Source organism: Oncorhynchus tshawytscha, linkage group LG26, assembly GCF_018296145.1.
Source record: "Oncorhynchus tshawytscha isolate Ot180627B linkage group LG26, Otsh_v2.0, whole genome shotgun sequence".
NCBI lineage: Eukaryota > Metazoa > Chordata > Actinopteri > Salmoniformes > Salmonidae > Oncorhynchus > Oncorhynchus tshawytscha.
Genome location: NC_056454.1, coordinates 39,668,086 through 39,689,872, shown reverse-complemented (window position 1 = coordinate 39,689,872; position 21,787 = coordinate 39,668,086). Strand labels below are relative to the sequence as shown.

General features: G+C 45.8%; 2 protein-coding genes across 2 annotated transcripts in view; one reads left to right on the top strand and one right to left on the bottom strand.

Moving 5' to 3' along the window:
• Window positions 1–7,051, top strand: part of LOC112235322 (potassium voltage-gated channel subfamily H member 3) — a 217,291-nt gene extending 210,240 nt beyond the window's left edge. Inside the window, exons 13-15 of the mRNA XM_042306751.1 lie at window positions 751–851; window positions 5,827–5,879; window positions 5,988–7,051. Of these exons, the coding sequence (XP_042162685.1) occupies window positions 751–851; window positions 5,827–5,879; window positions 5,988–6,932 (1,099 nt within the window). The 3' untranslated portion in view covers window positions 6,933–7,051. The remainder of the gene's footprint in view (window positions 1–750; window positions 852–5,826; window positions 5,880–5,987) is intronic.
• A 3,155-nt stretch (window positions 7,052–10,206) lies between these two features.
• Window positions 10,207–21,787, bottom strand: part of LOC112235323 (armadillo repeat-containing protein 8-like) — a 31,179-nt gene continuing 19,598 nt past the window's right edge. Inside the window, exons 14-22 of the mRNA XM_042306627.1 lie at window positions 19,041–19,122; window positions 18,826–18,912; window positions 16,586–16,678; window positions 16,205–16,354; window positions 15,658–15,753; window positions 13,429–13,524; window positions 11,649–11,742; window positions 11,242–11,335; window positions 10,207–11,170 (exon numbers count right to left, since the gene is read on the bottom strand). Of these exons, the coding sequence (XP_042162561.1) occupies window positions 11,137–11,170; window positions 11,242–11,335; window positions 11,649–11,742; window positions 13,429–13,524; window positions 15,658–15,753; window positions 16,205–16,354; window positions 16,586–16,678; window positions 18,826–18,912; window positions 19,041–19,122 (826 nt within the window). The 3' untranslated portion in view covers window positions 10,207–11,136. The remainder of the gene's footprint in view (window positions 11,171–11,241; window positions 11,336–11,648; window positions 11,743–13,428; window positions 13,525–15,657; window positions 15,754–16,204; window positions 16,355–16,585; window positions 16,679–18,825; window positions 18,913–19,040; window positions 19,123–21,787) is intronic.

The following is a 21,787-nucleotide window of genomic DNA, read 5'->3' as shown; positions in this document are numbered from 1 at the left end:
CTGAGGAAACAGGGCTTGAATTGATGGAGTTCAACTTCCTCCACAACAATGTTGGTGTGTTTATTCATATTTATTCCCCTCTCTCTCTCTCTCTCTCTCTCTCTCTCTCTCTCTCTCTCTCTCTCTCTCTCTCTCTCTCTCTCTCTCTCTGCTCTCTTCACTCTGCTCTCTCTCTCTCTCTCTGCTCTCTCTCACTCTGCTCTCTCTCTCTCTGCTCTCTCTCACTCTGCTCTCTCTCACTCTCACTCTCACTCTGCTCTCTCACTCTGCTCTCTCTCTCACTCTCACTCTCACTCTGCTCTCTCTCACTCTGCTCTCTCTCACTCTCTCTCTCTCACTCTGCTCTCTCTCTCTCTCTGCTCTCTCTCACTCTGCTCTCACTCTGCTCTCTCTCACTCTGCTCTCACTCTGCTCTCTCTCACTCTGCTCTCTCTCTCACTCTGCTCTCTCTCACTCTGCTCTCTCTCTCTCTGCTCTCTCTCACTCTCTCTCACTCTGCTCTCTCTCTCACTCTGCTCTCTCTCACTCTCTCTCACTCTGCTCTCTCTCTCTCTCACTCTGCTCTCTCTCTCTCTGCTCTCTCTCACTCTGCTCTCTCTCTCTCACTCTGCTCTCTCTCTGTTCTCACTCTGCTCTCTCTCACTCTGCTCTCTCTCTCTCTCTCTCTGCTCTCTCTCTCTCACTCTGTTCTCTCTCTCTGTTCTCTCTCTCTCTCTTCTCTTCTCTCTTCTCTCTTCTCTCTTTTTCTAGGTTTGTGGATGGTATTGAGACAGAGAGCAGTGTGAACTCCTCCCAGAAGTTTGAGTTTAGCTCCAGGCTGGTACACAGTGGTCAACCATCCCCAGGACTAGGTAATACAACATTTTGTAGCGATTCCTATGTTGTTGATGTAAAGAATATTTGTTGGTCCGTGATGTGTAATGAGGAGCAACCCGACGCTGCACTTGACACATTTATGAAATTGCATATCCCAGTTACTAATAAGCAGCAACCATTAAGAAAATGAGTGAAGAGGAATTGAAAAACGGTGTGGTTGAGAGGGATGAGGCAAAATAAATGGAAATACATATTGCAAATTGAGAAATCATGTGACTAAACTGAATCAAAAGAAGAAGAAACTACTCTATGAAACAAAGACAAATGACATAAGGAATGATAGTAAAAAGCTTTGGAGCACCTTAAATGAAATGTTGGCCAAAAAGGAAAACTCTGCTCCATCATTCATTGAATCAGATGCCTCATTCATCACAAAACCCACTGATATTGACAACTACTTTATTGATTTCTTTCATTGGCAAGATAAGCAAACTTAGGCATGACATGCCAGCAACAAACGCTGACACTACACATCCAAGTATATCTGACCAAATTAAGAAAGACAAGCATTGTAATTTTGAATTCTGTAAAGAAAGTGTGGAAGAGGTGAAAGAAATTGTTGTCTATCAACAATGACAAGCCTACTAGAAAGTGTGTGCCCTCAGGCCTGGAGGGAGCAAAAGTTATTCCCCTACCTAAGGATAGTAAAGCGCTCTTTACTGGCTCTTATAGCCGACCAGTCAGCCTGTTACTAACCCTTTGTAAACTTTTGGGGAAAAAATGGTATTTGACCAGATACAATGCTATTTTACATTAAACAAATTGACAACAAACTTTCAGCATGCTTATAGGGAAGGACATTCAACAAGCACATCACTTACACAAATGATGATTGGCTGAGAGAAATTGATGCTAAAAAAGATTGTGGGGGCTGTTTTGTTAGACTTTGGTGCGGCTTTTGACATTATCAATCATAGTCGGTTGCTGGAAAAACTTGTGTTATGGCTTTACACCCCCTGCTATATTGTGGATAAAGAGTTACCTGTCTAACAGAACTAGGGTGTTCTTTAATGGAAGCCTCTCAAACAAAATCCAGGTAGAATCAGGAATTCCCCAGGGCAGCTGTCTAGGCCCCTTACTTTTTTCAATCTTTACTAGCGACATGCCACTTGCTTTGAGCATAGCCAGTGTGTCTATGTACAGTTGAAGTCAGAAGTTAACATACACTTAGGTTGGTGTCATTAAAACTCATTTTTCAACCACTCACAAAATTCTTGTTAACAAACTATAGTTTTGGCAAGTCATTTAGGACATCTACTTTGTGCATGACACAAGTAATTTTTCCAACAATTGTTTACAGACATATTATTTCACTTATAATTCACTGTATCACAATTTCAGTGGGTCAGAAGTTTACATACACTAAGTTGACAGTGCCTTTAAACAGCTTAGAAAATTCCAGAAAATGTTGTTGTGGCTTTAGAATCTTCTGATTGACATCATTTGAGTCAATTGGAGGTGTACCTGTGGATGTATTTCAAGGCCTACCTTCAAACTCAGTGCCTCTTTGCTTGACATCATGGGTAAATCAAAAGAAATCAGGCAAGACCTCAGAAAAACAATTGTAGACCTCCACATGTCTGGTTCATCCTTGTGAGAAATTTCCAAACGCCTGAAGGTACCACGTTCATTTGTACAAACAATAGTACGCAATTATAAACACCATGGGACCATGCAGCCATCATACCGCTCAGGAAGGAGACTCATTCTGTCTCCTAGAGATTAACGTACTTTGGTGCGAAAAGTGCAAATCAATCTCAGAACAACAGCAAAGGACCTTGTGAAGATGCTGGAGGAAAGAGGTACAAAAGTATCTATATCCACAGTAAAACAAGTTCTATATCGACAAAACCTGAAAGGCCACTCAGCAAGGAAGAAGCCACTGCTCCAAAACCACCATAAAAAAGCCAGACTACGGTTTGCAACTACACATGGGGACAAAGATCATACTTTTTGGAGAAATGTCCTCTGGTCTGATGAAGCAAAAATAGAACTGTTTGGCCATAATGACCATCGTTATGTTTGGAGGAAAAAGGCAAGCCGAAGAACACCATCCCAAACGTGAAGCACGGGGGTGGCAGCATCATGTCGTGGGGGTGCTTTGCTGCAGGAGGGACTGGTGCACTTCACAAAATAAATGACATCATGAGGCAGGAAAATGATGTGGATATATTGAAGCAACATCTCAAGACATCAGTCAGGAAGTTAAAGCTTGGTCGCAAATGGGTCTTCCAAATGGACAATGACCCCAAGCATACTTCCAAAGTTGTGGCAAAATGGCTTAAGGACAACAAAGTCAAGGTATTGGAAAGCCCTGACCTCAACCCTCTAGAAAATTTGTGGGCAGAACTGAAAAGGATTGTGCCAGCAAGGAGGCCTACAAACCTGACTCAGTTACACCAGCTCTGTCAGGAGGAATGGGCCAAAATTCACCCAACTTATTGTGGGAAGCTTGTGGAAGGCTACCTGAAACGTTTGACCCAAGTTAAACAAAATAAAGGCAATACTATCAAATACTAATTGAGTGTATGTAAACTTATGACCCACTGGGTATGTGATGAAATAAATAAAAGCTGAAATAAATAATTCTCTCTGCTATTATTCTGACATTTCACATTCTTAAAATAAAGTGGCGATCCTAACTGACCTAAAACAGGGTAATTTTTTCCTGGATTAAATGCCAGGAATTGTGAAAAACTGAGTTTAAATGTCTTTGGCTAAGGTGTATGTAAACTTCCAACGTCAACTGTATGCGGATGACTCAACACTATACACGTCAGCTACCACAGCAACTGAAATGACTCAACACTATACACGTCAGCTACCACAGCGACTGAAATGACTCAACACTATACACGTCAGCTACCACAGCGACTGAAATGACTCAACACTTAGAGCTGCAGTTAGTTTCAGAGTGGGTGGCAAGGAATAAGTTAGTCCTAAATATTTCAAAAACTAAAAGCATTGTATTTGGGATAAATCATTCACTAAACCCTGAACCTCAACTAAATCTTGAAATTAGTAATGTGGTAATTGAGCAAGTTGAGGAGACTAAATTGCTTGGAGTAACCCTGTAAACTATTGTTAAGTGTCATGGTCAAAACATATTGATACAACAGTAGCTAGGATCGGGAGAAGTCTGTCCATAATAAAGTGCTGCTCTACCTTCTTAACAGCACTAGTTTTGTCGAACATGGACCACAGTTCAGTCGTGTGGTCATGTGCCACAAAGACGAACTTAGAAAATTGCAATTGGCTGAGAACAGGGCAGCACGGCTGGCCCTTGTATATACAGAGAGCTAACAATAATATGCATGTCAATCTCTCCAGGCGCAAAGTGGAGGAGAGATTGACTTCACCACTACTTGTATTTGTGAGAGGTATTGACATGTTGAATGCACCAAGCTGTCTGTTACTGGCACACAGCTCAGACACCCCTGCATACCCTACAAGACGGGGGCGGGGTAGCCTAGTGGTTAGAGCATTGGACTAGTAACCGGAAGGTTGCAAGTTCAAACCCACGAGCTGACAAGGTACAAATCTGTCGTTCTGCCCCTGAACAGGCAGTTAACCCACTGTTCCTAGGCCGTCATTGAAAATAAGAATTTGTTCTTAACTGACTTGCCTAGTTAAATAAAAATACATTTTTTTTTAAATGTCACCAGAGGTCTCGTCACAGTCTCCAAGTCCAGAACAGACTATGGGAGGCGCACAGTACGACATAGAGCCATGACTACATGGAACTCTATTCCACATCAAGTAACTCATGCAAGCAGTAAAATTTGATTTAAAAACAGATAAAAATACTGGAACAGTGGAGGACTGTGAAGCAACACAAACAGGCACAGACGCATGATAACATACACACACGTACAAATGGATTTTGTGTTGTAGATATGTGGTAATAGAGTAGGGGCCTGAGGGCACACACTTAGTGTGTTGTAGATATGTGGTAATAGAGTAGGGGCCTGAGGGCACACACTTAGTGTGTTGTAGATATGTGGTAATAGAGTAGGGGCCTGAGGGCACACACTTAGTGTGTTGTAGATATGTGGTAATAGAGTAGGGGCCTGAGGGCACACACTTAGTGTGTTGTAGATATGTGGTAATAGAGTAGGGGTAGATATGTGGTAATAGAGTAGGGGCCTGAGGGCACACACTTAGTGTGTTGTAGATATGTGGTAATAGAGTAGGGGCCTGAGGGCACACACTTAGTGTGTTGTAGATATGTGGTAATAGAGTAGGGGCCTGAGGGCACACACTTAGTGTGTTGTAGATATGTGGTAATAGAGTAGGGGCCTGAGGGCACACACTTAGTGTGTTGTAGATATGTGGTAATAGAGTAGGGGCCTGAGGGCACACACTTAGTGTGTTGTAGATATGTGGTAATAGAGTAGGGGCCTGGGGCACACACTTAGAGGGCACACACACTTAGTGTGTTGTAGATATGTGGTAATAGAGTAGGGGCCTGAGGGCACACACTTAGTGTGTTGTAGATATGTGGTAATAGAGTAGGGGCCTGAGGGCACACACTTGATATGTATTGTAATGTTTTTAAAATGCCTTCATTTACCTGGACTACAAGAAGAGTAGCTGCTGCCTTGGCAAGAACTAATGGGGATCCATAATAAACACCAGGAAGAGTAGCTGCTGCCTTGGCAAGAACTAATGGGGATCCATAATAAATACAAATACAATCTTCTCCCCACTAGTCTGTTGTAGATGTGGTAATAGAGTAGGGGCCTGAGGGCTCACTATATGTATTGTAATGTTTTTAAAATGCCTTCATTTACCTGGACTACAAGAAGAGTAGCTTGCCTAAGAACTAATGGGGACCATAATAAATACAAATCAATCTTCTCCCCACTAGTCTGTTGCTGCTCTCACTATCCAACACATATTTTAACAAGGAACTTACATCTGTGTGTGTGTGTGTGTGTGTGTGTGTAGGGATCCTGGAGCAGTCAGATATCAAGCAGACTGTTTCTAAGCTGAGTGACGAGGTGAGAGGTTGTAGTTAGGTATCCTAGAATCCATGAATCAACATAAACACACAGTAACATAACATGTAAAACACCTAACTCTCAAGTGTCTGTCCGTCTTGTCCACAGATGAGCACTCTCTCCCAGCAAGTCTCTCATCTCAGCCAGGAGCTAAAGGAAATGACCCGCCTGCTCCGGCCCCTCCTCCTTGTGGCACCTCAGCCAATCCTGACAGCCATAACGCCCAGCCTGACTCCACCCCCCAGCAGTGCCAACAAACCGTCCTCCAACACACCTCTGGTGGTCCCACCTCCAGCCCCGCCCTGCTCCCCGTCGCCCCACCCCCAACAAACACAGTCCTGCTCACTATTGGACATGGACAGTGCTGACACGGGGAACGTGGGCTTGCCAAGTTGCCTCCTCCCAACCCCCCCTCCACAGAGGCCTCCAGCCCAGACCCAGTCTCCAATCTCCCCAGAGAGAAGTTCTAAGGACTTACCCCAGTCCAACCCCCCTTCCCCTGGGACAGAAGACATGAGGGGGTCACCCCACCTCTCCAACCACACCACCTCTAGCAACAGTTTCCTTCCCTCTGCCCAGGACAGATGTACCCTAGCCTCTGGCACCATGTCCCCCTCCCTCTCTTTCTCCTTGTCCCTCTCCTCCTCCCCCTCCTGCTCTCCCTGCCAGGGTCCCCATCACTCACGATCTGGTAGCCACAGCAGGGGCCTGCTCCCCCCGCCCCCCTCCCAGGACAACACGCCCCCGCCTTCCTCCCATTGCTCCGCTCCTCCGTCACTCAGCTCCTCACCTGGAGACCATAAGCTGAAGTTGGTCTTCCCCTCTTCCTACTCCACTCCCCTCATCCCTCCCCTCCCCTCTCCTTACCCCTCGACCCTCTCCCTGGGCCCGTTCTCCCTGGACTCTCTGAGGGGGGAGACGCAGGGGGGCACCAGGCTGGAGGCAGGACACCTGGCGCTGGAGATGCAGGAGAGGGGAGGAGAGAGGGGGGAGAGACGCTCCCAGATGATGGAGCACATCAGCTACATGGACGAGGAAGGGCCAGCTCTGTGACAGAGAGGCAGATTATATGCAAGAAGAAACAGCAGAGACAGAATGAAGAGAGGAGAGGAGAGGAGAGGAGAGGAGAGGAGAGGAGAGGAGAGGAGAGGAGAGGGAGAGGAGAGGAGAGGAGAGGAGAGGAGAGGAGAGGAGAGGAGAGGAGAGGAGAGGAGAGGAGAGGAGAGGAGAGGAGAGTACGTAGCTCGTCCAGAATGCAACATTGAACCTGTGAGACAGACAGGCAGACAGACAGAGATCAAAATCACTATAGGTGGAAACCAATAGCATCACTGAAAAATACCGCACCAGGACAGTAGCAAGACACCAGTTCTAACAGTACTCTGATCAGGCACTCTGGTCATGTTAAAGCAACACATCCTCCTCCGTCTATGGACTTCATGATGTCATAAGTGAAATGTGCATCCCTTCTCCTCTTCTGGCCAAATGTTCCCAACCAACCACCCCTTCATGACATCACAGACAGTACATAGGACTGGGAATGTAAACTCTAGTTCAACCTCTGTTGTGTGGTTTCAAAATTATACTAACATCTATTGCTTGAATATCAACCACGGCTGACTTCAAATGAGGAGTTAATTTAACTTCAACTTAATGTTTCTTCAGAGTTTCTCTGCTACTTGTTATATGGGGGTGATTTGTTACATACATCTCCACAAAGAACACACACACTTGCACTGTGGTCTCACATTATGTGACATCCTATAAGTCTCAATCCAGCCTACACACACAATCAGTTCTGTCCCTCCAACAAGTGGCCATATTCAACACAAGACAATCAGAGAGCTTACAAAACACATGGAACCAACCAAAACATGAAGACAACACCGCAGTAGGTTTGCAGGTAGAAGGGAGGGAGCCGGTGTGCCACAGAGGCCAGGTTTAGGTTTAAGAAGCCATGCATACGGGTGGGTGAGTGGAATATACAGTAGGTCTATGAGTGACAACCAGACTGTACAGTGAATGAGTTCCCAAATCAACTCCAGCTTTAGGCATCCAACCATTCGTGCCTTCTCCTTGGAACACACACACTGCTAGTCGTATACATCATATCATCCACACCTGGTGATTATGTTGTGATTAAGCCATTGACCATTACAAACACCTCACTTTTATTTTGAAAGTCATTTATTTTATGTAGAATGTGTGTTAAAATCTCTTGTTGGATTCGGGTGTTCTGGCATTTTATCGTCCATCGCTAGTTCAACCAGAGACATCTCAGCGTCATATCAAAGCCCACACACAAGCACACCAGTGGAGGCTGCTGAGGGGAGGATGGCTAATAATGGCTGGAATGGCATAAATGGAAACAAACACATTTTATACCGTTCCATTCACTCCATTCCATCCATTAAACTCAATTCAAGCCATTATGAGCCGTCCTCGCCTCAGCAGCCTCCACTGAAGCACGCACGGACACACACACACACGGACACGCACACGCACGCACGCGCACACACGCACACGGACACCTGCCATGTCCGCAGCATCATCTGCATCCCATGTTTAAGTGTCAACCTCTGGATGACGCAGGTTTATCCTACAAAGACACAAGGCTCAGACATTGCTGAAGTGGTCAGAGGACTAATTGTACGAGCATTGTCTGGTGCTCGGTGTACTAGGTGCACTAGAGATGTTTTGGGGGGCACAGTCAGATTGAGATACTGGTTTCTATTTTCTGTAACGGGGTGAGGATGAGGCTGGGGATGAGGATGCGTGAAGATGTGTTGGAGGAGTGGCACACAAAGGGTGCAGGTCAGGGGTCAAGATGTTAATGCTTGTCACAGCTAACTGCATGAGGAATGTGCTTGTTTCAGAACGAGGGCAGAGGGGGTGGGCTTACTGTGCTGCCAGAGGTTTGGACAGGCTTAAGATGTATTTTATTAACTCTTACCAACTTTACCAGAAACACGATACAACAATAAACAAAGTGTTGTTTTATAAGATCCACGCTTCTGTAATGTTTTGTACCCGACTCTTTGTCTGTGATGTGATGTTCAGTGGTTTCACATCCCAATTCCAAGTTGATTTAATCAACCAGGGTAATACCCTTGTAACCAGTGAACGTCCAACTGATGCACACGTTCAGTTGTCACACCTGGGACTCGTTCTTCACCTGCCCCACATTGATAAACAACTCGTTTTTCACCTGCCCCACATTGATAAACAACTTTGCTGTACCTCCACCTTGTCCGAGGACAAAAGAAAACAGTACTCACTGACCAAGTCCATCTTTCAGGTCTGCATATATTTCAAAATGGTAAGATTCATTCTATCAGAGCTTCAGTAAGGTTTGAAATGCCAGGGAGAGGAAAAGTTTAGACGATTCTGAGGGGAACAAACCAAACGGCTAAAAGCAAAGAACATTTAACATTTGATCCTGTTATGGATCCATCTTAGAGCCTCCTGAAAGGTAACAGACTAGAGAGTGTCAGAGTCACCCACTGACACTATAGTGACCCTCTAAAGGCTGGTTCAGAGTCACCCACTGACAATATAGTGACCCTCTACAGGCTGGTTCAGAGTCACTGACACTATAGTGACCCTCTACGGGCCGGTTCAGAGTCACCCACCGACACTATAGTGACCCTCTACAGGCCGGTTCAGAGTCACCCACCGACACTATAGTGACCCTCTACGGCCGGTTTCCCCAGATACAGGTTAAGCCTAATCCTAGACTAAGAATTATGCTCAATGGTGATTCACCATTGAAAGTGCTTTTTAGTCCAGGACTAAGATTAATCTGGGTCCAGTCCATCTACTACCATTGGGTTAACTGCCTTGTTCACGGGCAGAACGACAGTTTTACCTTGTCAGCTCGGGGATTCGAGCTGACAACGCTCTAACCACTAGGCTCTAACCACTAGGCTGCCTGCCGCACCCCACAAACGTGTCCTCTCGTGACATAAAGTTATTCAAATAATAATAGTAATATCAATAATGAATAATTAGCTAAATTAATGCAAGAGGAAGTGATGCTCCCACAACCCTCTCTCCGTCAGAACCTTTAGTCCGTCTTTAGTCCGTCTTTAGTCCGTCAGAACCTTTAGTCCGTCAGAACCTCTAGTCCGTCAGAACCTTTAGTCTGTCTTTAATTCGTCAGAACCTTTAGTCCGTCAGAACCTTCAGTCCGTCAGAACCTTTAGTCCGTCTTTAGTCCGTCAGAACCTTTAGTCCGTCAGAACAAGGCAGTTAACCCACTGTTCCTAGGCTGTCATTGTAAATAAGAATGTGTTCTGAACTGACTCGTTAAATAAAAGGTATAAAACATGTTTTATATTTTATTGACCCCAGGATCCTCCCATTGTTGCTCTGTTCACACCATAGAAACACACACCCTACTTCCTGTAGGAACCAGGATCAGAAACAGGAAGAAAACAAAGAGATGAAAAATCACAAAAATATATTTATATGTTTATATATATTTACGAGGTATGTATACACACACAAAAAGAAACCACCACACATTTCAAAATTAACAGTCTTTTTTACCCAAATGTAAAAAATGTCCTCTCGTGACATAAAGCCATTCAAATAATAATAATATCAATAATGAATAATTAGCTAAATTAAACCAAGAGGAAGTGATGCTACCACAACCCTGCCCTCTCCGTCAGAACCTTTAGTCCGTCAGAACCTTTAGTCCGTCAGAACCTTTAGTCCGGCTCTGTGACGTCTTTCTGTCCATCTCCTCCATAACGAGTCCAAAAGCACCAAGGCCTCCTGGCCACAAGGTGGCGTTGTGCTGCGATGGCTGGCTGCTGTGCTGCACATTACTAATCCTTTCTTCCTTCACATCAAGTCCAAGAAGCAAAAACAAAATCTTCACCTTTTTGCATTAAAAAATAATAATAATAATGAAACCTGTTGGTGAGCAGCAAGCACTCGTTTCCCCATCCAACCGAGTCTTACAGTCTCCGGCTGGGATGGAGGTCAGTATTGGGGTGATGAGGTGGAAGGGGACTCTGCCTCGGCAGCTCAAAAGGTGTCTTTGTGCAACCAAACAAAAACGGAAGATTAAAGTGAAGGAGATCAGAACAAAACAATGGCAGCAAGGAGGCAGGTCTCCTCCTGGCAGGTCTCCTCCTGGCAGGTCTCCTCCTGGCAGGTCTCCTCCTGGCAGGTCTCATCCTGGCAGGCGGTTGGTTTGTTAGTTGTGTTGTTAGGGGAAACAACATCTGAGACTGCCCCCGCGGGGTCACGCCAGATAATGCTGCATCGCTGTTTTCGCCCTGAGAGAGACGGAGAGTCAGTACACTATCCTATAACATAATGAGCGTGCACGTGTGTGTGTGTGTCACACCTTTCACAGAGGTTGGGGTCTAAGGCCTGGGTGAGTTTGTGCAGAATGTCTACAAAGCCCAACTCCCTCAGCTTGTCCTGACGCTCCTGGCAGCCTGAGAACAGAGACACCGACGTAGGAAGGTTAGAGGGGATGATGTTGGACCCGGAGGCAGAGACCAAGTCCAACAGTAAAGCATTGAACATTACATAACAACGGAGCTTGTGGAATGTTGAGTGGAATCACAGATGAAAACCAGGGATGTAATGGAGCGTAAATACATTAGTGTATGTTACAGACCGTGCTTCATCTGCACTGCGGTTCAGATTTGTATTAACTTGATCCACAATCTTTACCACTACATCCACAAGAACCACTAGCCCTTTCCTAGCTAACCCCCAGGTACCCCCCCCCCAGCATGTAACAACCTGTCATGGCATCGGCCTCACTGCCCTCCTCATTCCAGATCAGGTTGGAGATACAGAATGTTGCTGCCAGCTGGAGCTTCGCATTAGAGTGACCCTGAGAGGACACCACAGAGAACTGTTCTCAGTATTTGGTTTAGATGTGTCAATCATATACAGTACCAGTCAAGTTGACACACCTACTCATTCAATGATTTTTCTTAATTAAAAAAATTATTATTATCCACATCGTAGAATAGTGAAGACGTCAAAATTATTAAATAACACATATGGAATCATGTAGTAGCCCAAAAAGTGTTAATCACAATATATTTGAGATTCTTCAAAGTAGACACCCTTTGCCTTAATGACAGCTTTGCAGCACTCTTGGCATTCTCTCAACCAACTTCATGAGGCAGTCACCTGGAATGCATTTCAATTAACAGGTGTGCCCTCTTAGAAGAGGTAGGTAGGGGGGGGTATACAGAAGATGGCCCTATTTGGTAAAAGTCCATATTATGGCAAGAACAGTTCAAATAAGCAAAGAGAAACGACAGTCCATCCGTAAGAGGGTCAGTCAATCCGTAAAATGTCAAGAACTTTGAAAGTTTCTTCAAGTGCAGTTGCAAAAACCATCAAGTACTATAATGAAACTGGCTCTCATGAGGACCGCCACAGGAAACGAAGACCCAGAGTTACCTCTGCTGCAGAGGATAAGTTCATTAGAGTTAACTGCACCTCAGATTGCAGCAGATTGCATGCTTCACAGAGTTCAAGTAACAGACACATCTCAACATCAAATGTTCCGAGGAGACTGTGTGAATCAGGCCTTCATGGTTGAATTGCTGCAAAGAAACCACTACTAAAGGACACCAATAAGAAGAGACTTGCTTGGGCCAAAAACATGAGCAATGGACGTTAGACCGGTGGAAATCTGTCCTTTTGTAGGACGAGTCCAAATTTGAGATTTTTGGTTCCAACCGCTGTGTCTTTGTGAGACGCAGAGTAGGTGAACGGATGTGTGGTTCCCACCGTGAAGCATGGAGGAGGTGGTGTGATGGTGCTTTGCTGGTGACACCCTCATGATTTATTTAGAATTTAAGGCACACTTAACCAGCATGGCTACCACAGCATTCTGCAGTGATACACCATCGCATCTGGTTTGGGCTAAGTGGGACTATCATTTGTTTTTCAACAGAACAATGACCCAACACACCTTCAGGCTGTGTAAAGGCTATTTGACCAAGAAGGAGAGAGATGGAGTGCTGCATCAGATGACCTGGCCTCCACAATCACCTGTCCTCAACCCAATTGAGATGGTTTGGGATGAGTTGGACCGCAGAGTGAAGGAAAAGCAGCCAAAAGTGCTCAGCATATGTGGGAACTCCTTCAAGACTGTTGGAAAAGCATTCCTGGTGGTGCTGGGTGAGATAATGCCAAGAGTGTGTCATTAAGGCAAAGGATGGCTACTTTGAAGAATCTCAAATCTCAAATATATTTTCCTTAGTTTAACACTTTTTTGGTTACTACATGATTCCATATGTGTTATTTCATAGTTTTGATGTCTTCACTTATTCGACATTGTAGAAAATAGCAAAGATCAAGAATAAAACTTGAATGAGTAGGTGTGTCCAAATGTTTGACTGGTACTGTATGTAAAGAGTCGGTGAAACTCATTCTAAATAAACATTACCCCACGTGGATACAAATATCAAGGTTGGCAACAGAGAGTTCAGTGAACCTGAGAACAAACCTATATTTTACTAGTATTGCTACAGTGGATCATGGAGGGAAGAGATTCTACCATGTAATATTTGATTTTCTGGAGGATGTCGTCATTGGTCATGATGAGTTCCTTGGCTGTGTTGCCATCGGCAATATTGGCTAGGATGCAGAGTGTCTGAAATATAGAGAGCAGTTAAAGGTTGTGTTCCCCTGCCCAGGCGTAGCTGACGCATGCCAGATCGTACACCACCTGGATAGGTATTTTACGTACCAGCTAACCACATCATATGTTACAGCAATCTGCTTACAGCAATCTGTTACGCAATCATTGGTTGATGCATGCAATGTCTGAGCAGGGGAACCTGTTCTGACCAACAGTATGTTTAGGGGGTCCTACCTGTTCCTTGACCTACAGTATGTTGAGGGGGTCCTACAGTATGTTGAGAGGGTTCAACAGTATGTTGAGGGGGTCCTACAGTATGTTGAGGGGGTCCTACAGTATGTTGAGGGGTCCTACCTGCTCCTACCTGTCCCTTGACCTACAGTATGTTGAGGGGGTCCTACCTGCTCCTTGACCTACAGCATGTTGAGGGGGACCTACAGCATGTTGAGGGGGTCCTACAGTATGTTGAGGGGGACCTACAGTATGTTGAGGGGGTCCTACCTGCTCCTTGACCTACAGTATGTTGAGGGGTCCTACCTGTCCCTTGACCTACAGTATGTTGAGGGGTCCTGCCTGCTCCTTGACCTACAGTATGTTGAGGGGTCCTACAGTATGTTGAGGGGGACCTACAGTATGTTGAGGGGGTCCTACCTGCTCCTTGACCTACAGTATGTTGAGGGGGTCCTACAGTATGTTGAGGGGTTGTCCTACCTGCTCCTTGACCTACAGTATGTTGAGGGGGACCTACAGTATGTTGAGGGGGTCCTACAGTATGTTGAGGGGGGGGTCCTACAGTATGTTGAGGGGGTGCCCTTGACCTACAGTATGTTGAGGGGGTCCTACAGTATGTTGAGGGGGTCCTACAGTATGTTGAGGGGGTCCTACCTGCTCCTTGACCTACAGTATGTTGAGGGGGACCTACAGTATGTTGAGGGGGTCCTACAGTATGTTGAGGGGGTCCTACAGTATGTTGAGGGGGTCCTACAGTATGTTGAGGGGGTCCTACCTGCTCCTTGACCTACAGTATGTTGAGGGGGTCCTACAGTATGTTGAGGGGGACCTACAGTATGTTGAGGGGGTCCTACAGTATGTTGAGGGGGTCCTACAGTATGTTGAGGGGGTCCTACAGTATGTTGAGGGGGTCCTACCTGCTCCTTGACCTACAGTATGTTGAGGGGGTCCTACCTGTCCCTTGACCTACAGTATGTTGAGGGGTCCTACAGTATGCTGAAGGGGTCCTACAGTATGTTGAGGGGGTCCTACCTGCTCCTTGACCTACAGTATGTTGAGGGGGTCCTACAGTATGCTGAAGGGGTCCTACAGTATGTTGAGGGGGTCCTACCTGCTCCTTGACCTACAGTATGTTGAGGGGTCCTACAGTATGTTGAGGGGGTCCTACAGTATGTTGAGGGGTCCTACAGTATGTTGAGGGGTATGTCCTACAGTATGTTGAGGGGGTCCTACCTGCTCCTTGACCTACAGTATGTTGAGGGGGACCTACAGTATGTTGAGGGGGTCCTACAGTATGTTGAGGGGGTCCTACAGTATGTTGAGGGGGTCCTACAGTATGTTGAGGGGGTCCTGCAGTATGTTGAGGGGGTCCTACAGTATGTTGAGGGAGTCCTACAGTATGTTGAGGGGGTCCTACAGTATGTTGAGGGGGTCCTGCAGTATGTTGAGGTTGAGGGGGTCCTACAGTATGTTGAGGGTCCTACCTGCTCCTTGACCTACAGTATGTTGAGGGGGACCTACAGTATGTTGAGGGGGTCCTACCTGCTCCTTGAACTACAGTATGTTGAGGGGGACCTACAGTATGTTGAGGGGGTCCTGCCTGCTCCTTGACCTACAGTATGTTGAGGGGGTCCTACCTGCTCCTTGACCTACAGTATGTTGAGGGGGACCTACAGTATGTTGAGGGGGACCTACCTGCTCCTTGACCTACAGTATGTTGAGGGGTTGACCTACCTGCTCCTTGACCTACAGTATGTTGAGGGGGTCCTACCTGCTCCTTGACCTACAGTATGTTGAGGGGGACCTACAGTATGTTGAGGGGGTCCTACAGCATGTTGAGGGGGACCTACAGTATGTTGAGGGTGTCCTACAATATGTTGAGGGGGGTCCTACAGTATGTTGAGGGGGTCCTACCTGCTCCTTGACCTCGATGCTGTGTTCCCCCTCCAGGATCAGAGTGACCGCCTGCATGATCTGCTTCCCATGGGAACTCATGATCTGGTCTATGTGCTGAGAGAGAGGGAAAGAGTTTTTGTCTTTAAAGGAATTTGGAGAGCTGTGTGTGTGTGCGTTTGTCTCTGTCTGTCTGTCTGTCTGCCTGTCTGTCGGTCTGTCTGTCTGTCTGTTGAGGGTCTGTCTGTCTGTCTGTCCTGTCTGACCTCTGTCTGTCTGTCTGTCTGCCTGTCTGTCTCTGCTTCTGCCTGGGAACTCCTGATCCTGTCTGCCTGTCTGTCTGCCTGTCTGTCTGCCTGTCTGCCTTGTGTTAAAGCCTGTCTGTCTGCCTGCCTGTCTGTCTGCCTGTCTGTCTGCCTGTCTGTCTGTCTGCCTTTGTCTGCCTGTCTGCCTGCCTGTCTGCCTGTCTGTCTGCCTGCCTGTCTGTCTGCCTGTCTGTCTGCCTGTCTGTCTGCCTGCCTGCCTGTCTGTCTGCCTGCCTGCCTGTCTGTCTGCCTGTCTGTCTTACAGGTCGTGTGGAGAGCAGGTTCCGTAACAGGCCCAAGGTCTTCATCAGGACGTTAGTGTCCGGGTCAGAGAGCAGACGGAAAAGCTGCTCCGTCCCCAAAGCTCTCACAATCTCCCCTTTCACCTTCTGGTCTGCCTGGAACGCCATGTTCTAAACACAAACAAACAAACAACAAAAAGGGTGTAGGTTAGACAGACACTACCAAAGCTCTGGTTGGAAGATTGTCAGCTGAAGTGTTCCCTCACTGCTTGTTCTCTACTGATTCTGAGAATCCTCCAGCCAAGATCGCTAAGAAACCTGGGGAGTTTGGTTATGCAACCTTTTGTCGAGGTAAAGTGGGCGAGCAGAGCAAGACAGAGAGGGGGTAAAGTGGGGACTCACCATGAGAGCCCAAATGCCGTTGACCCTCAGGGCTGGACTGTCACTCTGGGTCAGACTGCACAGTAACTCTACCACCCCTGACTCCAGGATAGGCTGCAGACATACACAAAACACATACACTTACTCCCACTGGTCAAGATACACGGCAAATATACAACCTGACAGCTAATATTTAGTCCAAAAAAGTCAAGCAAATTTTACTGAGTTGAGTTTGTCGACCAATCATGTAGTGGTCTAGGTAACAGTAGTAGTGTTGTATTGCTGCCTGCCACTAGGTAACAGTAGTAGTGTTGTATTGCTGCCTGCTACTAGGTAACAGTAGTAGTGTTGTATTGCTGCCTGCTACTAGGTAACAGTAGTAGTGTTGTATTGCTGCCTGCTACTAGGTAACAGTAGTAGTGTTGTATTGCTGCCTGCTACTAGGTAACAGTAGTAGTGTTGTATTGCTGCCTGCCACTAGGTAACAGTAATAGTGTTGTATTGCTGCCTGCCACTAGGTAACAGTATTAGTGTTGTATTGCTGCCTGCCACTAGGTAACAGTATTAGTGTTGTATTGCTGCCTGCCACTAGGTAACAGTAGTAGTGTTGTATTGCTGCCTGCTACTAGGTAACAGTAGTAGTGTTGTATTGCTGCCTGCTACTAGGTAACAGTAGTAGTGTTGTATTGCTGCCTGCTACTAGGTAACAGTAGTAGTGTTGTATTGCTGCCTGCTACTAGGTAACAGTAGTAGTGTTGTGCCTGCTGCAGTGCCTGCTACTAGGTAACAGTAGTAGTGTTGTATTGCTGCCTGCTACTAGGTAACAGTAGTAGTGTTGTATTGCTGCCTGCTACTAGGTAACAGTAGTAGTGTTGTATTGCTGCCTGCTACTAGGTAACAGTAGTAGTGTTGTATTGCTGCCTGCTACTAGGTAACAGTAGTAGTGTTGTATTGCTGCCTGCTACTAGGTAACAGTAGTAGTGTTGTATTGCTCCCTACCACTAGGTAACAGTAGTAGTGTTGTATTGCTGCCTGCTACTAGGTAACAGTAGTAGTGTTGTATTGCTGCCTGCCACTAGGTAACAGTAGTAGTGTTGTATTGCTGCCTGCCACTAGGTAACAGTAGTAGTGTTGTATTGCTGCCTGCTACTAGGTAACAGTAATAGTGTTGTATTGCTGCCTGCTACTAGGTAACAGTAGTAGTGTTGTATTGCTGCCTGCTACTAGGTAACAGTAGTAGTGTTGTATTGCTGCCTGCTACTAGGTAACAGTAGTAGTGTTGTATTGCTGCCTGCTACTAGGTAACAGTAGTAGTGTTGTATTGCTGCCTGCTACTAGGTAACAGTAGTAGTGTTGTATTGCTGCCTGCTACTAGGTAACAGTAGTAGTGTTGTATTGCTGCCTGCTACTAGGTAACAGTAGTAGTGTTGTATTGCTGCCTGCTACTAGGTAACAGTAGTAGTGTTGTATTGCTGCCTACTACTAGGTAACAGTAGTAGTGTTGTATTGCTGCCTGCTACTAGGTAACAGTAGTAGTGTTGTATTGCTGCCTGCTACTAGGTAACAGTAGTAGTGTTGTATTGCTGCCTGCTACTAGGTAACAGTAGTAGTGTTGTATTGCTGCCTGCTACTAGGTAACAGTAGTAGTGTTGTATTGCTGCCTGCTACTAGGTAACAGTAGTAGTGTTGTATTGCTGCCTGCTACTAGGTAACAGTAGTAGTGTTGTTTTGCTGCCTACCACTAGGTAACAGTAGTAGTGTTGTTTTGCTGCCTACCACTAGGTAACAGTAGTAGTGTTGTATTGCTGCCTGCTACTAGGTAACAGTAGTAGTGTTGTATTGCTGCCTGCTACTAGGTAACAGTAGTAGTGTTGTATTGCTGCCTGCTACTAGGTAACAGTAGTAGTGTTGTATTGCTGCCTGCCACTAGGTAACAGTAGTAGTGTTGTATTGCTGCCTACTACTAGGTAACAGTAGTAGTGTTGTATTGCTGCCTGCTACTAGGTAACAGTAGTAGTGTTGTATTGCTGCCTGCTACTAGGTAACAGTAGTAGTGTTGTATTGCTGCCTGCTACTAGGTAACAGTAGTAGTGTTGTATTGCTGCCTGCCACTAGGTAACAGTAGTAGTGTTGTATTGCTGCCTACTACTAGGTAACAGTAGTAGTGTTGTATTGCTGCCTACTACTAGGTAACAGTAGTAGTGTTGTTTTGCTGCCTACCACTAGGTAACAGTAATAGTGTTTATTACTGCCGGTCTCACCTCTTTGCTGGGGGAGAACTCCAGCAGCAGATTGCATAGTGTAGAAGAGGCCATGACCAGCACCTCGTCTGGAGCGTTCTGTAGCAACTACACACAGAGAGAGAAGAGTACCTTCAGTCTTAATAATAGCCCCAAATATTGGCCATTTCCTCTGCAGCTTACACAAACATGATGTGACTATATAGAGATGTAGAGGGTAATACTAGAGTACAGACCTTCATAAGGGGTTTCCATACTGCGTGGTCATGAAAACTAGTCCTCAACTGCTGGACTGACCGGGACAGACTGTGAAGACACCTGGACACAGAGTGAGAGAGAGGAAGAGTCAGATATCTTAGGTACAAGGAGATCTTCATAGGCTAAGAGGGAAACAGTTTCAATATACAAATTCTTTGACTCTATGGGTCAACTGGACCCTGGTCGCTTCCTTGTACGAAATAGTTACTTGGTTTAATAGTGGTAGGGCCTCTATACTACGTTAGGGGTATCTTGTATTTTACAGACTACAACCACACATTTTGTGACAGGCAAATTAGTAAAGGCATGAAAGGAAAATAAAAATGGGCCGGGGTAATGAAACATGGGTAGGGGTAATGAAATATGGGTAGGTTTAATGAATGAAACACGGGTAGGGGTAATGAAACATGGCTAGGGGGAATGAATGAAACACAGGTAGGGGTAATGAATGAAACACAGGTAGGGGTAATGAAAGAAACACAGGTAGGGGTAATGAATGAAACACACGTAGGGGTAATGAAACATGGATAGGGGGTAATGAATTAAACAGGTAGGGGTAATGAAATATGGGTAGGTGGTAATGAATGAAACACAGGTAGGGGAATGAATGAAACACAGGTAGGGGTAATGAATGAAACACAGGTAGGGGTAATGAAACATGGATAGGGGTAATGAATTAAACACAGGTAGGGGTAATGAAACATGGGTAGGGGTAATGAATGAAACACAGGTAGGGGTAATGAAATATGGGTAGGGGAAATGAATGAAACACAGGTAGGGGTAATGAAACATGGATAGGGGTAATGAATGAAACACAGGTAGGGGTAATGAATGAAACACAGGTAGGGGTAATGAATGAAACACGGGTAGGGGTTATGAATGAAACACGGGTAGGGGTTATGAATGAAACACGGGTAGGGGGAATGAATGAAACACGGGTAGGGAAAATGAAACATGGCTAGGGGGAATGAATGAAACACGGCTAGGGGGAATGAATGAAACACAGGTAGGGGTAATGAAAGAAACACAGGTAGCGGTAATGAAAGAAACACAGGTAGCGGTAATGAATGAAACACAGGTAGGGGTAATGAAACATGGGTAGGGGGAATGAATGAAACACAGGTAGGGGTAATGAAAGAAACATGGATAGGGGTAATGAATGAAACACAGGTAGGGGTAATGAAACATGGGTAGGGGAAATGAATGAAACACAGGTAGGGGTAATGAAACATGGATAGGGGGTAATGAATGAAACAGGTAGGGGTAATGAAATATGGGTAGGGGAAATGAATGAAACACAGGTAGGGGTAATGAAACATGGATAGGGGTAATGAATTAAACACAGGTAGGGGTAATGAAACATGGGTAGGGTTAATGAATGAAAAACGGGTAGGGGAAATGAATGAAACACGAGTAGGGGAAATGAATGAAACACGGGTAGGGGAAATGAATGAAACACGGGTAGGGGAAATGAATGAAACACGGGTAGGGGAAATGAATGAAACACGGGTAGGGGAAATGAATGAAACACGGGTAGGGGAAATGAATGAAACACAGGTAGGGGTAATGAATGAAACACGGGTAGGGGTAATGAATGAAACACAGGTAGGGGTAATGAATGAAACACAGGTAGGGGTAATGAATGAAACACAGGTAGGGGTAATGAATGAAACACAGGTTTCCGGTCACAACTTGCAGGCTTGTTTTCGAGTTGCTGTGCGTTTTGTTGCCAACCTGTTTTGCTACCTGACAACTTTACGGTTTTCACTTTTTAATTACCGTTCATATATTTATTTATTTTTTCCTCAACTTTTTCACTCCGGATGCTTTATCTGGACACGATTCGTCAGGACCTCCAACAGCCGAAGCTAAGTAGTAACATTAACATGATGCCTTCTAATTGCAGCCGCTGTACTCGCCTTACGGCGAGGATAGCTGTGCTGCAAGCCCAGCTTCAGACGCAATCGTTAGGCAAGGGTAATTTCAGTGTAGGAAAGGATGAAACAGCGTCTGTGCCACCAGTAAGTACAGATAGTAGTATAAATCCCCTGACACAGTCCCCGCAGCCGGACAACTTTCTCACGGTTTCTGGAAGGAAATGCTGTAGGAACGCTCAACCGGTGTCGCTCATTCAGCCGACAGAAACTTTCAACCGGTTTTCCCCATTAAGCAGCGGGTCGGAGTCAGAGGCCGATTCTTCTCTGGTCTCTACTCCTCTCGTTACGGGGTCTGAGACGCCGAAGCTTCCCACCATTAGCTCTGACAAATTGAAAACTCTAGTCATTGGCGACTCCATTACCCGCAGCATTAGACTTAAAGCAAATCATCCAGCGATCATACACTGTTTACCCGGGGGCAGGGCTACCGACGTTAAGGCTAATCTGAAGATTGTGCTGGCTAAAGCTAAAACTGGCGAGTGTAGAGAGTATAGAGATATTGTTATCCACGTCGGCACCAACGATGTAATTGTCTCTGGCCCCCTCCCAGTTAGGGGGAGTGATGAGCTCTACAGCAGAGTCTCACAACTCAATCGCTGGTTGAAAACTGTTTTCTGCCCCTCCCAAAAGATAGAATTTGTAGATAATTGGCCCTCTTTCTGGGACTCACCCACAAACAGGACCAAGCCTGACCTGCTGAGGAGTGACGGACTCCATCCTAGCTGGAGGGGTGCTCTCATCTTATCTACCAACATAGACAGGGCTCTAACTCCTCTAGCTCCACAATG